The 12,669-nt window shown below is 49.0% G+C and overlaps 2 protein-coding genes and 1 pseudogene across 2 annotated transcripts; 1 reads left to right on the plus strand and 2 right to left on the minus strand.

The window, feature by feature from the left end:
* Positions 1 to 673: 673 nt before the first annotated feature.
* Positions 674 to 3,334, minus strand: LOC136496193 (flavonol 3-O-glucosyltransferase UGT89B1-like; annotated as a pseudogene).
* A 371-nt stretch (positions 3,335 to 3,705) lies between these two features.
* Positions 3,706 to 7,427, plus strand: LOC136497771 (protein COFACTOR ASSEMBLY OF COMPLEX C SUBUNIT B CCB4, chloroplastic-like). Its single transcript, XM_066493627.1, is given in 9 exon segments — positions 3,706 to 3,896; positions 3,984 to 4,168; positions 4,248 to 4,347; positions 4,443 to 4,516; positions 5,161 to 5,342; positions 5,413 to 5,462; positions 5,464 to 5,484; positions 6,497 to 6,580; positions 6,813 to 7,427. Coding segments are annotated over 9 exon segments (864 nt in total). The 5' UTR covers positions 3,706 to 3,782; the 3' UTR covers positions 6,867 to 7,427.
* A 7-nt stretch (positions 7,428 to 7,434) lies between these two features.
* Positions 7,435 to 11,228, minus strand: LOC136497770 (small RNA degrading nuclease 1-like). Its single transcript, XM_066493626.1, has 12 exons — positions 11,043 to 11,228; positions 10,784 to 10,963; positions 10,547 to 10,636; positions 10,361 to 10,429; positions 9,859 to 9,999; positions 9,522 to 9,638; positions 9,383 to 9,452; positions 9,144 to 9,244; positions 8,725 to 8,859; positions 8,523 to 8,630; positions 8,336 to 8,440; positions 7,435 to 8,177 (listed from the first exon to the last, which is right to left on the minus strand). Exons 1-12 carry the CDS (start codon positions 11,073 to 11,075, stop codon positions 7,887 to 7,889), a joined length of 1,440 nt encoding a protein of 479 aa, XP_066349723.1. The 5' UTR covers positions 11,076 to 11,228; the 3' UTR covers positions 7,435 to 7,886.
* Between the last annotated feature and the right edge of the window lie 1,441 nt (positions 11,229 to 12,669).

Raw genomic sequence — 12,669 nt, forward strand, 5'->3', positions numbered from 1 at the left:
GGGGGTACCGCCGGCCCTAAGTGCTTGTGGGAAATATGCTTCCGTGTATGCAGTGTTTTTCTCTTTTTTTCCAAATATTTTGCACATGTTTGGATTGCGGGAAAAAATTCTTATTTCTGTATTTTTTTCTGTGAAATTGAATCCATTCCTGTAAAATCCATGTGTGATGCGTTCCAAACATGTCCTCAGTTTTTGTGGCCTAGGCCAAATCTTCCCCTATTTTAATAATTAATTATAAACGGCAGATCCTGTCCATTACGTGTGGGAGGAAAGAACAACAACCAAGCAACCTTCTGTGACCACATTTGTTCATTCAACAACAGTTTTTGCGACGAGTCAGAGAAGCCGTACCAAATGTTTCGCGGAAGCTGCCAGAAGTTAAGCCTAATCATGTGCCGTCAGTTACCAAAACTATTCGCAAAAAAAATGCACACCAAAAACTATGAGTATGAGTATCCTTTCCTATGGGATTATTGTGCAGATGCTCTTTGCAAGTACACTTTAGATATGCTGAGAAAACAAATGAAGCCTCGACAGTGAAGAATGCATTCCTTTGAACCGAGCTTTTGTTATTGATGAATGTGATTATTGTCGACCAGGACACGGGACCAGTTAAATTATACACCATCACAGCATGCCGGCGCAGCAATTTATCATGACGATCCGCTCGAATTCAACGAAGATTCCGAATCTCGTGCACTAACCCGTCCAAATCAGCGTACGAGCTCCCGCCTTCGTTCACCGCCCGCGCGGCCTCCGCCGCGAGCTCCTTGGCGCGCGCCCTCACGTCGCGTTGGCCAGCACGGTCGCCAGCTCGCCCGAGTCCGCCGCGACACCAAAGCCCCCGCGCACACGCGCATCGCGACTGCGCGCCTCGTCCACGAGCAGGCACGCGTTCACGAACTGGTCCGCCATCATCGGCCACGCCAGCATGGGCACCCCCGCTGCGGCAGCCTCGAGCACCAAGTTCCAGCCGCAGTGTGTCATGAACCACCCCACCGCCGGCTACCGCAGCGTCGCCAGCTGCGGCGCCCACCCGCGCACCACTATCTCGCGGCCAGCTTCTGCCGCGCGCGCCTCGAACGCTTCGGGGACGACGCCGCTGTTCCCGGCTCCCACGACCCAGACGAACGGCACGACGCTGCGCTCCAGCGCCGCCGCTACGGCCGGGGTCAGCACCGCCTGGCTCCCGAACGACACGTACACGACCGAGCTATCCGGGAACAGGTCCAGCCATGTGTCGAGGCTGCTGGACACGACGGCCGCCTCCCCGCCGCTGCGAGCCGGCGGCGTCCGCCTCAGGCGCCACGGAGCCTGAAGCCCAGGTCCTCGAGCGGCTGCTCCAGGTACCTCCCCTCCAGCGCCTTGAACGAGTTGAACACAAACCCCTAGCTCTCCTCCACGTTCTAGAGGAAGTTCCACCTCATCGACTCGCGGACCTGCTCGTCTTCTTCCCCGCCTTCCACATACCACCTGTAGAGCATCGAGAGCTCTCTCCACTGGTACGCCGGCTCACCGGGGGATCGCTGGGAACGTGACGACGCTGGACTCCTCGCCGCCGCCCCCAGCAGCAGCAGGCCGCCTCACCAGTTGGCGGAACAGCGAGTGAGGGACGGCGGTGCTGAGGACGCCGGACAGTGAGAACACGATGCTCGCGGCGCCGAGCTCGCGGACGAGAGGCTGCGCCCACCCGCAGAAGAAGTCGGCGACGACGGCGACGATGGGGTCGTCGTCGGACGACGGGCGCGACGTGGCCCACGCGCGGACCAGCTCGCGGAGTGCAGTGAGCACGTGGATGAAGACGGGGAAGTACTCCGTGTTGGGGTTTAGTCCCACATCGAGTAGCGATGGTGGAGGAGCACAACATATAAGGTGGGAGAACCCTCACCTATAAGGCTAGTCTTTTAGGTTGGGAAGGCCCAAGGCCTTATATGTTGTAGCTCCGGTGGACCTGGGACCTGTGGGAGCACAGGCTCATGGTAACGAGCCGGGCCAGCTGTAAGCCAGCTCCAAGATCGTGAACTCGGTGGTCACCACTGGTTCCAACAATTGGTATCAGAGCCGGTACCCGAGGTCAGAAAAAGCTAAACCCGATAAAAAAATCTCGAGCGTCACATATGGCGGGGCACCCAGATGTGTGACTAAGGGGGAGATTGTTGGGGTTTAGTCCCACATCGTGTAGCGATGGTGGGGGAGCACAACATATAAGGTGGGAGAACCCTTACCTTTAAGGTTAGTCTTTTGAGTTGGGAAGGCCCAAGGCCTTATATGTTGTCAGCTCCGGTGGACCTGGGACCTGTGGGAGCGCAGGCTCGTGGTCACGAGGCGGGCCTGGCTGTAAGCTAGCTTCAAGATCGTGAACTCGGTGGTCACCACTGGTTCCAACAATTGGTATCTGAGTCCATGGTCAGAAAAGCTAAACCCGATAAAAAAATCTCGAGCGTCACATATGGCGGGGGCACCCCGATGTGTGACTAAGGGGGAGATTATTGAGGTTTAGTCTCACATCATGTAGCGCACGATGTGGGGGGAGCACAACATATAAGGCGGAAGAAGCCCCCACCTATAAGGCTAGTCTTTTGGGTTGAGTAAGGCCCAAAGACCTTATATGTTGTAGCTCCGGTGGACCTGGGACCTGTGGGAGCGCAGGCTCGTGGTAACGAGCCGGGCCGGCTATAAGCCAGCTCCAAGATCATGAACTCGGTGGTCACCACCGGTTCCAACAATTGGTATCGGAGCCGGTACCCGAGGTCAGAAAAAGATAAACCCGATAAAAAAATCTTGAGCATCACATATGACGGGGGCACCCCGATATGTGACTAAGGGGGAGATTGTTGGGCTTTAGTCCCAAATCGTGTTGCGATGGTGGGAGAGCACAACATATAAGATGAGAGAACCCTTACCTATAAGGCTAGTCTTTTGGTTGGGAAGGCCCAAGGCCTTATATGTTGTAGCTCCGATGGACCTGGGACCTGTGGGAGCGCAGGCTCGTGGTAACGAGCTGGGGCCGGCTGTAAGCCAGCTCCAAGATTGTGAACTCGGTGGTCACCACCGGTCCCAACACTCCGGGGGCAGCCCCTGATGCTCTCGAGACCTGGGGAGATAGACAAGTTGGAAGGGAACGAGAGGGTCAGCGGGCTGACGGCGCCGGGGTGTGCCGCGAGGAGAGAGGCGAGAGCAGCGGGAGGTTGGCGGGCGAGGTGACGACGGTGAGGCGGAGGCCCCGCGCGGCGAGCAGGGCGGCGAAGTCGAGGAGCGACAGCGTGTGGCCCTGCGCCGGGAAGGGGACCACCAGCACGTGCGGCGCCGTGGTAGGTGCCGCTGCCGTCTCCATGGCTTGGGGCGTGTTTGGATGCTGCCCTCGCCTGGGCTTGCCTGCCAGCAAGCGATCACAGCCTCAGGCGATCGAAATCGAACGCCTAGGAACGCATGCCCTTGATGCTTGGTGGCAGGTTCAGACGGAAGCCGTGAGGGATTGGCGCGCTTGGTCGCTGGCAACTGGTGACTGGCGAGCGCGCGGGTTCCTTCTTTTTTTAAGGAAAAAAAATCAAGGCTACGTGGTCCCGCAGGGCCCACTTTGAATGGTAGTTGGATCACGCGATTAGATTTGCCCGGGCCGCTTGGAAGATGGGCCGAAGATATGATCCGTGACGCATAGGGCCCATTTGAAACGAGTCGTCCTGCTGCTGCTCATCATCTCCTCCACTCGGAGTCGCGGACTGTCCCGTGTCCTCCGCGCGTTGCCCTGCCCTGCGGGCTGCGGCTGCCCGTCCCTCAACGGCATGGAGCTGAGCAGAGGCATTGTCTCTCCCCCGCTCCGGTCGGTTTACTCCTGCCACGGACGCTGCGGTCCTCCCTCCGGAGCGTTCTCACCGCCGCCGTCGTCTTCTACCGTGGTGAGTTTTCTCGTGCCCTTCGCTTGGTCCTCTTGCCTTCTACGGGGTGATGGTTTCAGCAATTGGGTCCTTCTCCGTCTTCTGCAGGAAGTGCGCCGGCGCTGCATCAGCAGGGCGATGCTGCCGCGGCAGCAGGAGTGGGTGGAAGGCTGGGTCCGGCGCAACGACACGCTCGTCCGTGGCCTGCCCATCCTCGTCGGCGGATCTTCCCTCGTTGCTGTTCTCCTCAACCGCGCCGTCTCAGGAATTGCCGCCGTCGCCGACGCCTCCAGGTATGCCTGTGCATGCAAACACCCAGAATTGCTGCGATTTTGGTGTACTGGTCATTAGATCTATTTCCCCTGTAAACAGTTCGCAGTCGAGGGCTGACATATTGACCCTTGCTCTCTCCGTGACTGATATTCTTGCCGGCCTCGTTTGGTTATCCATCCGTCCGAAATCCATTTCTCCGGTCAGAACTGAGATTTTGAACCGCACATTTCTTGTATTCCGAATCGCATGTTCTGATGTCTTTGGCTGATTCCACAATTCTAAGTATGATCTTAGGTGGTTCCTAAAGGTGTCGAATGTAAACGAGTTGGTCCGGGCGTGTCAAGTTATGCTCTCCATGAACTACTTTGGTAAGTAGTATAGCGATGCACAGATTTCTTCTGATTTTACCATTTGAACACTGCATGCTTCAGAGTGATCCTGAATCATGATCCGAAAATCTTCACCTGATGCGCCACTGCTAGATGATAGCCAAAGTGACTGCCAGTTAAGTTTGAACTCTGAATGCTAGCTTTTGGGTAGTAAAATCTCACCTGATGTACGGCTACGGGTGATAGCTCCATATGGTAACAATAGTCCACTGCCGTTCGAAGTAGGACTCTGAATAAATGCATACATCTTTCTAGATGAAGCAATGTTTTGGGGTATTTACTCTGAAAATCTCACCTAATGGGCCACTAGCGGCTGACAGTGACAGGTCGTTCAAGTAATAGCCAACTGCGATTTGAGTTTGGACTCTGAATAATTGCGTGCACCGTTTAGTGAAAGCGCTGCTTTAGGGTGGTTGGTGATCGTGTGGTACTCATCCTAATAAAACAGCCTGTCAATTATAATGCTGTACTAATTGAATATATCTGAGTTTACTAAACCTGTGGTGGTAACCATTAACTAGCTTATCATGCCCTGACTTGTATGAATCCACGACTTCATATATGCAGTTTTACAAAGGTTTTATGTTGTGAAGCTAGCTATTCCTTATTTTTCTTACAAATAGGACATGGGATTCGCTCACTACTGCAACTTGTTGCAAATCACTGGTTATTGTGTATGGAGGTAATTGTGTTCTTCAAATCGGGGTTGCTGCGGGATCTCCAGAAGATGGTAATGCACTTAATGTGGATGCACAAAAGTTCATCCAAGGCTCTCTTTACAAAAGTGTCATGGAATCCAAGAAGCGTGAGTATATCTTGTTCCTTGGAAGGTTTTTCCATTTGTTTTCAGAAACTTCACCATAGTCTTCTTGCAGAATCTTATCTGGCAAATCTTGCTTTGTATCCTGGGAGGTCTGAATTGCCTGTTCTTGCCTGCTAACACACAGGTGCTGATTTGCTTTATTTTAGAGATATTGTTAAATTGAAGCATATATTCGAGCAATTGATACTTGTTCTATGTCTCGATAGCTGATTTTTTTTTCGCGACCGTGCCTTGGCACGTATTTCTTAAAAAGAAGTAGAGGAACGTTATAACAACAGGCCACAATCACGGAAATCGCCCGATTACCGAGATTTCGCCTCGCACCCGGAAACAACTATGAATTACATGGTTAAAAGCTTACGACCAAAGGGCTACCCTGGATGCTGCTATAGCCTAGAACGCCATGGGCAGAAGCTCGTCGACCTCCTGAGCGAAAGTCATCAAGGAAGGCGTCATCCTGGAAGAGAACCTTGAAGGCCTCGTGCTTAGACTTGGACAGTGGATTGGCGAACATGGACTCATACTTCTGGAAAGCCGTGGTGTCAACATCTTGCGCTGTGTTTGCAAGTCCCAACTTGGCCATCAGCACATTTTGAGCCTGCAGGATTGGGTTGGCAGCCTTAGACTTAGCTACCAAGCGACGACTCCGCCTAGGAGAACCAGCGCTTGGCATGACCCAAGGAACCCTGAGCGTTGGCCTTGCTCGGATCAATGGGGTTTGGAGAGGCAAACAGACACGGTCCTTCAGAGAGCGAGGGATGTCCGCGACCGCTACGGAGACATCAGCCACCTTTCCCTGCAGATCGGTGGAGGCCACCTATCCTGCTATCCAGGGCCTTTGCCCGGCACAACCACATCAGCCACAGTACTCTGCGAGTCATCAGCAGCTTTGCCTGCACATCTTCTTGGCGGGGTGCTGAAGACTCCGAGCTGCAGCGGTAATCGCGCTGCGATTTCAGCTTCATCCAGCATCGGGTCCACAGACAAAGGCACAATCTATTTACTTGTGAATCAAAATGTAATAGAAGTCTTATTTTCATGTCCAGATAAGCAATTAAACATGATCCAATAGTCACATGGAGGGATTATCTGAAATATTTGAACCAAAGCATTATAACATAGTTTATATTCTATAGGCACTGATATTACAGCCAATTGGTGATAGAGGGATTGCAATTGTTGGTGGCGACACTATAAGAGGTTTCACTAATATTGATCAGGTATTACCATTTACATTGGTTATGGTATCTGCATATAAGATTTTTGTTTTAAATACTCCAGTTCATGTTTTTTTCCTGAAATATACTAGCAAATGAATGTGCTGCTTTGTGACCAAAATTAGGAACTGTGCTACACTGCTACTGCTACCCATAGATTGTGCACTTTGAAGAACTTCAGTTTGCCATTGCAGAGTGACTTATCGTCCACTTGATCTTCCTTGCTTCCTTGCAGGCTTGGATCGCAATGATCGCAGACAAGCTGGATGCCACATTGTCTAAGTCTTAAAACGCTGGACTGCTTATTTGATGTTGGTTCACCATCTCCTGTCTCCTGCAACTAGTGAGCACATCGTCGTCCTCTTCTGATGTTGACGCTGAACCAGAGCCTGCAAATCCATCCCTCATGGTCGGTGTCACCAGTGGATGTCTGGGTACTGGCGAATTGCTGAAACCAACCTGTTCTATTGGATTTCGGCCGCTCGTCGCCCTCTTCTGATGTTGACGCTGAACCAGAGCCTGCAAATCCATCCCTCATTGCCGTTGCCAACAGTGGATGTCTGGGTACTGGCGAATTGCTGAAACCAACCTGTTCTATTGGATTTCGCCCGTTTAGCCATCAAGTCCAGCAGAGTTTGATCACAACACTAGTAACCGATTCTGAGCAGCAGATGGTTATCTGAAGCTTGAATGTCTGACAAGTGACAACACAGCCACAGTACATGGCTTCATTACATGTTCTCTTCTTCTTTTCCTTTTTTTTTGGAGTATGTTCAACAAAACTATGAAAACTGATAGTGTACTGTTAAAGTAAATATGAGTAAATCATGCATAGTGCGTGTGATAACAAGAGTCAATAGCAATGCCCATCTCGAGAAAACAAATTATGGAGCAAAATTCTTACCACAGAATAAATCTGTTCAAACAAAATTCCCTAACAATTTCCTACTTTCTGAACCACACGCTCAACTCTGTCAGTGTAATGGAATAAGCAAATGAACCCTAGCAGACAGTAAAGTGGACGATTAGCAATGTAGCAGAAACACGTAGTTTAACCAGAACAGAGCAGCAACTAAGCATTGGAGATGAGGTAAACTGGCATGCTATCTGGTAAAGGAGCAAGGTTCCCCATGGTCAGAAGCCCAGAACAGCCCTTCTTCAAATGGGTTTCCCAAAAGCCATGACCAAACACCTCACAATGACCTCTTCTCAAAGAGTACAACATCGCCAATCTCTCAGCATTCACTAGTAACAGGAATGTCTCAGTATCTCTCACTAAGTTATTCATTCCACCACCGACGCATTTTCCTTATTTGTGTGTTTTTTTACTTCTCTTCTTTTGTTGAACCCCCTCGGCATGATCTTTCTTTGGCTCTGGATCCTCAGTATCCCTCACGAAGTTACTTCTCTTCTTTTTTTGCTGAACTCCCTCGACATGCTCTTTCTTTGGCTCTGGATCCTCAGCAGGCTCTGGTCTCTTCTTTGGAACTTCGAGCTGTTTGGACCAGGAATCATATACCATCTTCCGAACGTAGAAGCTCACGACATCTCCATTGTCACGCTTCAGCAGTACATGCTTTTGAAGTCTCCCACCTGAGTCCTGCATGTTTAAAGAGAAGGATAAAAGGCAGAGGGTTAATAATCTATTGATGATATTAAACCAGTAAGATGGTAGGCAAAAGCCAATTATCAGTAGCGTATTTCCTCATATGTTCTAATATTCAATTGCGAAAATGATTCTGTGGTCCTTATATGTACCTTAGTCTTTTGGCCATCCAGCTCTTCAAATGCCTTCTCTACCTCATCTAGGTCATTGAATGAAATACACGTGGAATAAAATTCACCTCGTATTCTCGAATCAATCTGTTGAAAAGGAAAGAAGTGTTATTAAATAATTGCATAAAAACACACATATTTGGTGAACAAATAAAACTTTTAAGGTAACCTTGTCATCAATATTGGGGTTCCCAGAGAAAATTTTGCACAGCTCTTGGCAAGGCAGGTACACTGGAATTCTATGAGCAAGCAACTTTGCCACATCAGATTCAGTTACCTAGGAAGTTATCACAAAGAAGTAAGGTGGCATCATCTATACTAATGGTGAGATTTAAGAACATCTTCTTCTTCTTCTTCTTTTTTTTGCTTACACTACTACTTGCAGCAATTTCAATGGGGTCATTAAACCCATTATTAAGCTTTGCAAGAACTAGATTCATCGCAGCTTCTGCATCCTTTAAGAAATTATGTGGTTCTCCTTCTCGAACAGAATACCCCAAAGTAGCCTAGGAGGACAAAGAATCAACAGATTAAGGCATCATTCATAGTTACATACAATCACATATCATTGAAACTTAACCCTGCTAAAACAGAAGTTGAAAATACCCTAAATATAGTTCTATCAAGTACAAGCGTACAAAACTCAGGGGAGAAATAGGGAAGACAAAGTGGGTTCGCAATCACTATCCTGAACTAAGTTTTAACTGGCACCATCGGCCAAAACTTGTTCACATCAGTAAACAAAAGCAGATAAGAAGACAGATGCTGTGCTGTGACTTTATGGCAATACCTTGCACAAACTGTTTAAGGAAGGTGATGCAGTAGTAGGTAAATTTGCATACTTAAATATGTATGCTGTATCAATAACTTGAGAGTAATCAATCTTTAAGGCTGCAAAAGAGAAGAGAATGAGACGAATTGAATTAAATGGTACTAAAAACAAAAAAGAAGCATGTTCAAGTAAACACAAGGTACACATCCGATTGATACATCAGATAGATCAGACACAAAATAAAAACCACACCTTACCGCATAAATCTCTATGTAAGCTATGGCCAATCAAAATATTTCCTTTGGATAACATTCTCTTCAGCGATTTCTAGAGAAGGGATATAACTTCCATGAGATAATATTCAGAGAAAATGCTTAGATGTTAAAGACAATGTACCTGAACATCAACTAATGATGATGTGACTCCTTCTAAATCCTTCTTTGATACACCAGTGATGTGTGTCCTATAGTCAGTTATAGTCTTCAAGGGGTTTACAAGTATGTCCAACTTAGCCTGGAGAAGAAAAGAGAGAATATGGTGAGACCTTGGAACAAAGATGGAAATCCCTGACATGATTCACTGATTCATGGTCAATAAATGCTAAGGAAATATGTATTGTGTAAGTTTTGACAGAAACTTTATTGAATTCATCTAACATTACAGCAATATCCATTAATGCACACGATAGTTCCATGAATCTTAACATACTTGTTCTGACTAAATAATCTAGTACCTTGAGCTTGTCATCTACCACGCACACTCTGACCACAGCCTCTGTGCCATCATTGCAAAGGACCATCTCACAGTCAATTGCCAACATAGCACTTGAGCTCATTAAACTAGAGACTTCTCCTATCCGCAGTACTTTCCACCCCTGAAAATACCAGTAATAGCTGGTTATGGATCGGTCTCATTGTTTGTTTCTTTTTTTATCAATTATGAGACAAACAATGTGGATACAAAAGGTTCATCCATTATGGGGATGAGAGTATAAATCAGTCATTTGTTTTAGAATTTCGACTAGCAAAAAGCATGCCTTTGTGAAGAGTACAAGATAAGGTGCAACTCTAGGCAGAGTATTAGCAATCATGAAGATTATTGGACTACACTGTTTAAGAATTCGTCATTAAATCATGAATAGGATATATCAAAGGAAGATCACCAAGGAAAATATACAATCCAAAAAGGGCTTAATCATCATTCGTGGATTAACAGAAGCACAGTAAAGCTCATACCTCCTGGTATGATGGGAAGCAATAGTGTTTTCTGTACTCCGGGTGCTCTGCCGTCAGTTGAACAAGTTTCTGCATTTAGCATGCACATCAATACAATTGTTGATCAACTGATGCTTGACACCCAGGCGTCAGTCCTATTCAATGTAATGCACAAATTCAAATGGCATGATCTAGCAAACATATCACCTGCTCGGGAGAAACTTCGTCAGGAAAATCAGTCATATACTGCTGAACGGCACTTCTTTCCTTATGACGCTTCACCAATTTGCCGAAGTACTGGAACCAAAATGTTGCGACGTTTTAACTATCAACACCAGTACTAACCAGTACCAACTACCAAGCCGCTTATAGACTGCAGCAGATGCCAGTGAAACCAGGCATGCTGAACTGAAGTGTGAAGAAGAAAACAAAAGAGTAACCAACCTTCTGGAAATCCTTGGAGAAGGTTTGCAGGAAGGCGAGCAGCACATCCCTGGTGCGCTTCCTGGGGTCGCTCAGCGACGCGCCAAACTTCCTGTCGTTCCGGGCCAGGAAATCCTTCCACCCGCCGTCACAGCCTCTCAGGCCGTTCTTCTGCGTGAACCTCACCACCTCGACGAGCACCTGGCGCAGACCAAACGGGTGAGCGAAACGAGGAGGCCAGCCCGGTTCGGGTGCTGCGGGCGTGGCGGGATTCCCCTACCTCTTTCTCGGCGGCGGCGAGCCGCTTGGCCATCGGACGACTGCGCGGAGACGAAAAGCAGCGGGTGCAGCGGGGGTCGGAGGCAGTAGTATCCGCGAGTGGTTGCTGCGGACCTGCGGTCGGCGTTCGCGTCGGCGTCGGCGGCGGCGGTGGTCGCGTGGCGGGCGGCTCGGGAAAACGGACGCAGAAAACCCTTTCCTCACCCAGGAGTGTAGCCGGGCCGAATGAATAAAACGGTTGCGGTGGGCCCATCGATGGTCCTTGACTCTTGGGCCCGAAGTTGAAGAGGCCCGCGCTGGCTTGAAAGCATGGGCTTTAATTCTTTTGACATGTTTGTCTTGGATTCGATCCGCAAAATATTTTCACCCGATTTCTGCACTGGCCCAGCTAAACGAGAGGAGTTTGATACTTTTTAAAAAAAAAAATTAACAAACTCCGTGTGACTGTGACCATCAGCGGTAAGATTTGAGTTGGCGTTCCTGAATCCAGATTTTTTGGAGCCCGGCTTTCTGTCCCATGCCGTGTTGATGCTTCACATGCAGAGGGGAGGCGACGATGAGTCAGCAGCGCTAGCGCGTAACGCTCTAGAGATCACGTTCAACGGGGGTAGACATATATGCAAGGCAGGCGCTTGAGCTAGCTGGACTCTAACCAAATCCAGCCTCCGATCGATCAGCTCTGATGTGGTCACAGACACGATGACGTCAAGATCAAAATCAGATCGGAACGGATGGCGGCACCTCAAACACTAGACTCGTACGTATCCATCGATGTTTGCTTAAACTCGGGCGCGTGCGTGCTCATCATTACCAATTGTTAATGTGATGCTCGATCGAGCCTGGCCAGATAGCGGCGGGAAATAGTCGCCGCCGCCTGAAAGTCAGAGAGACTCCTCAGAGGCATAGCTAATTCCTCTGACACGTGCTGCGGCACAACACGAGATGATCCCCTCAACAAAGCGCGTTCCCTAATCTCTAGCGTGGCATCCTCAGCGGAACGGTCAGCGCGGGCGCGCCGCAAGCCAGAACTCACAAGCCAATCCGGGATGCATGCATGCACGTCGTCAACTCGTCATATACTACAACCAAGTGCCAGACTCTCATCGCTTCCGGTCCGTCCGCGCATGCAGCATGCATGCGTGTTACGTTACGCACCTCGAGCTAGCTAGCTCAAAGTAGTGTACGCGAGACAGAAGAGAATGTTATCTCTGACATAAGCTAGGCTTATCTCCTGCGTCGTCACCATGAGCAAGCGTGCTTAGCGCCAACCAAAAATATTGCGGCAAAAAAATAGTAATGCTCAGACCAAGCCTAGCCACGGCACTCAACAGCAGCTTGTGTCGTCGTGACGGTAGCCATTGGATGGAAAAGAAAGGCAAGGCCTAGGCTACTAGGTAGCTATACCTGCAGAAGCTAGCTAGTACTGCACGTGGCGGCAGGAGTACGTGACTTTTGTTCTGCTTGCTGCTCTGTTTGCACGGCCACACCACGCGCGTGAGTTTCCGTCGTGATAAGTGCTCGCTCAAAAAAGCATTACAGTAGCCATCACATCAAATCTTGCTATACGTGCATGAAGCATTAAATATAGACAAAAAAAAAAAACTAATTGCACAGTTTAGTTGGAAATC

The sequence above is a fragment of the Miscanthus floridulus genome, chromosome 12, assembly GCF_019320115.1.
Source record: "Miscanthus floridulus cultivar M001 chromosome 12, ASM1932011v1, whole genome shotgun sequence".
NCBI classification, from domain to species: Eukaryota; Viridiplantae; Streptophyta; class Magnoliopsida; order Poales; family Poaceae; genus Miscanthus; species Miscanthus floridulus.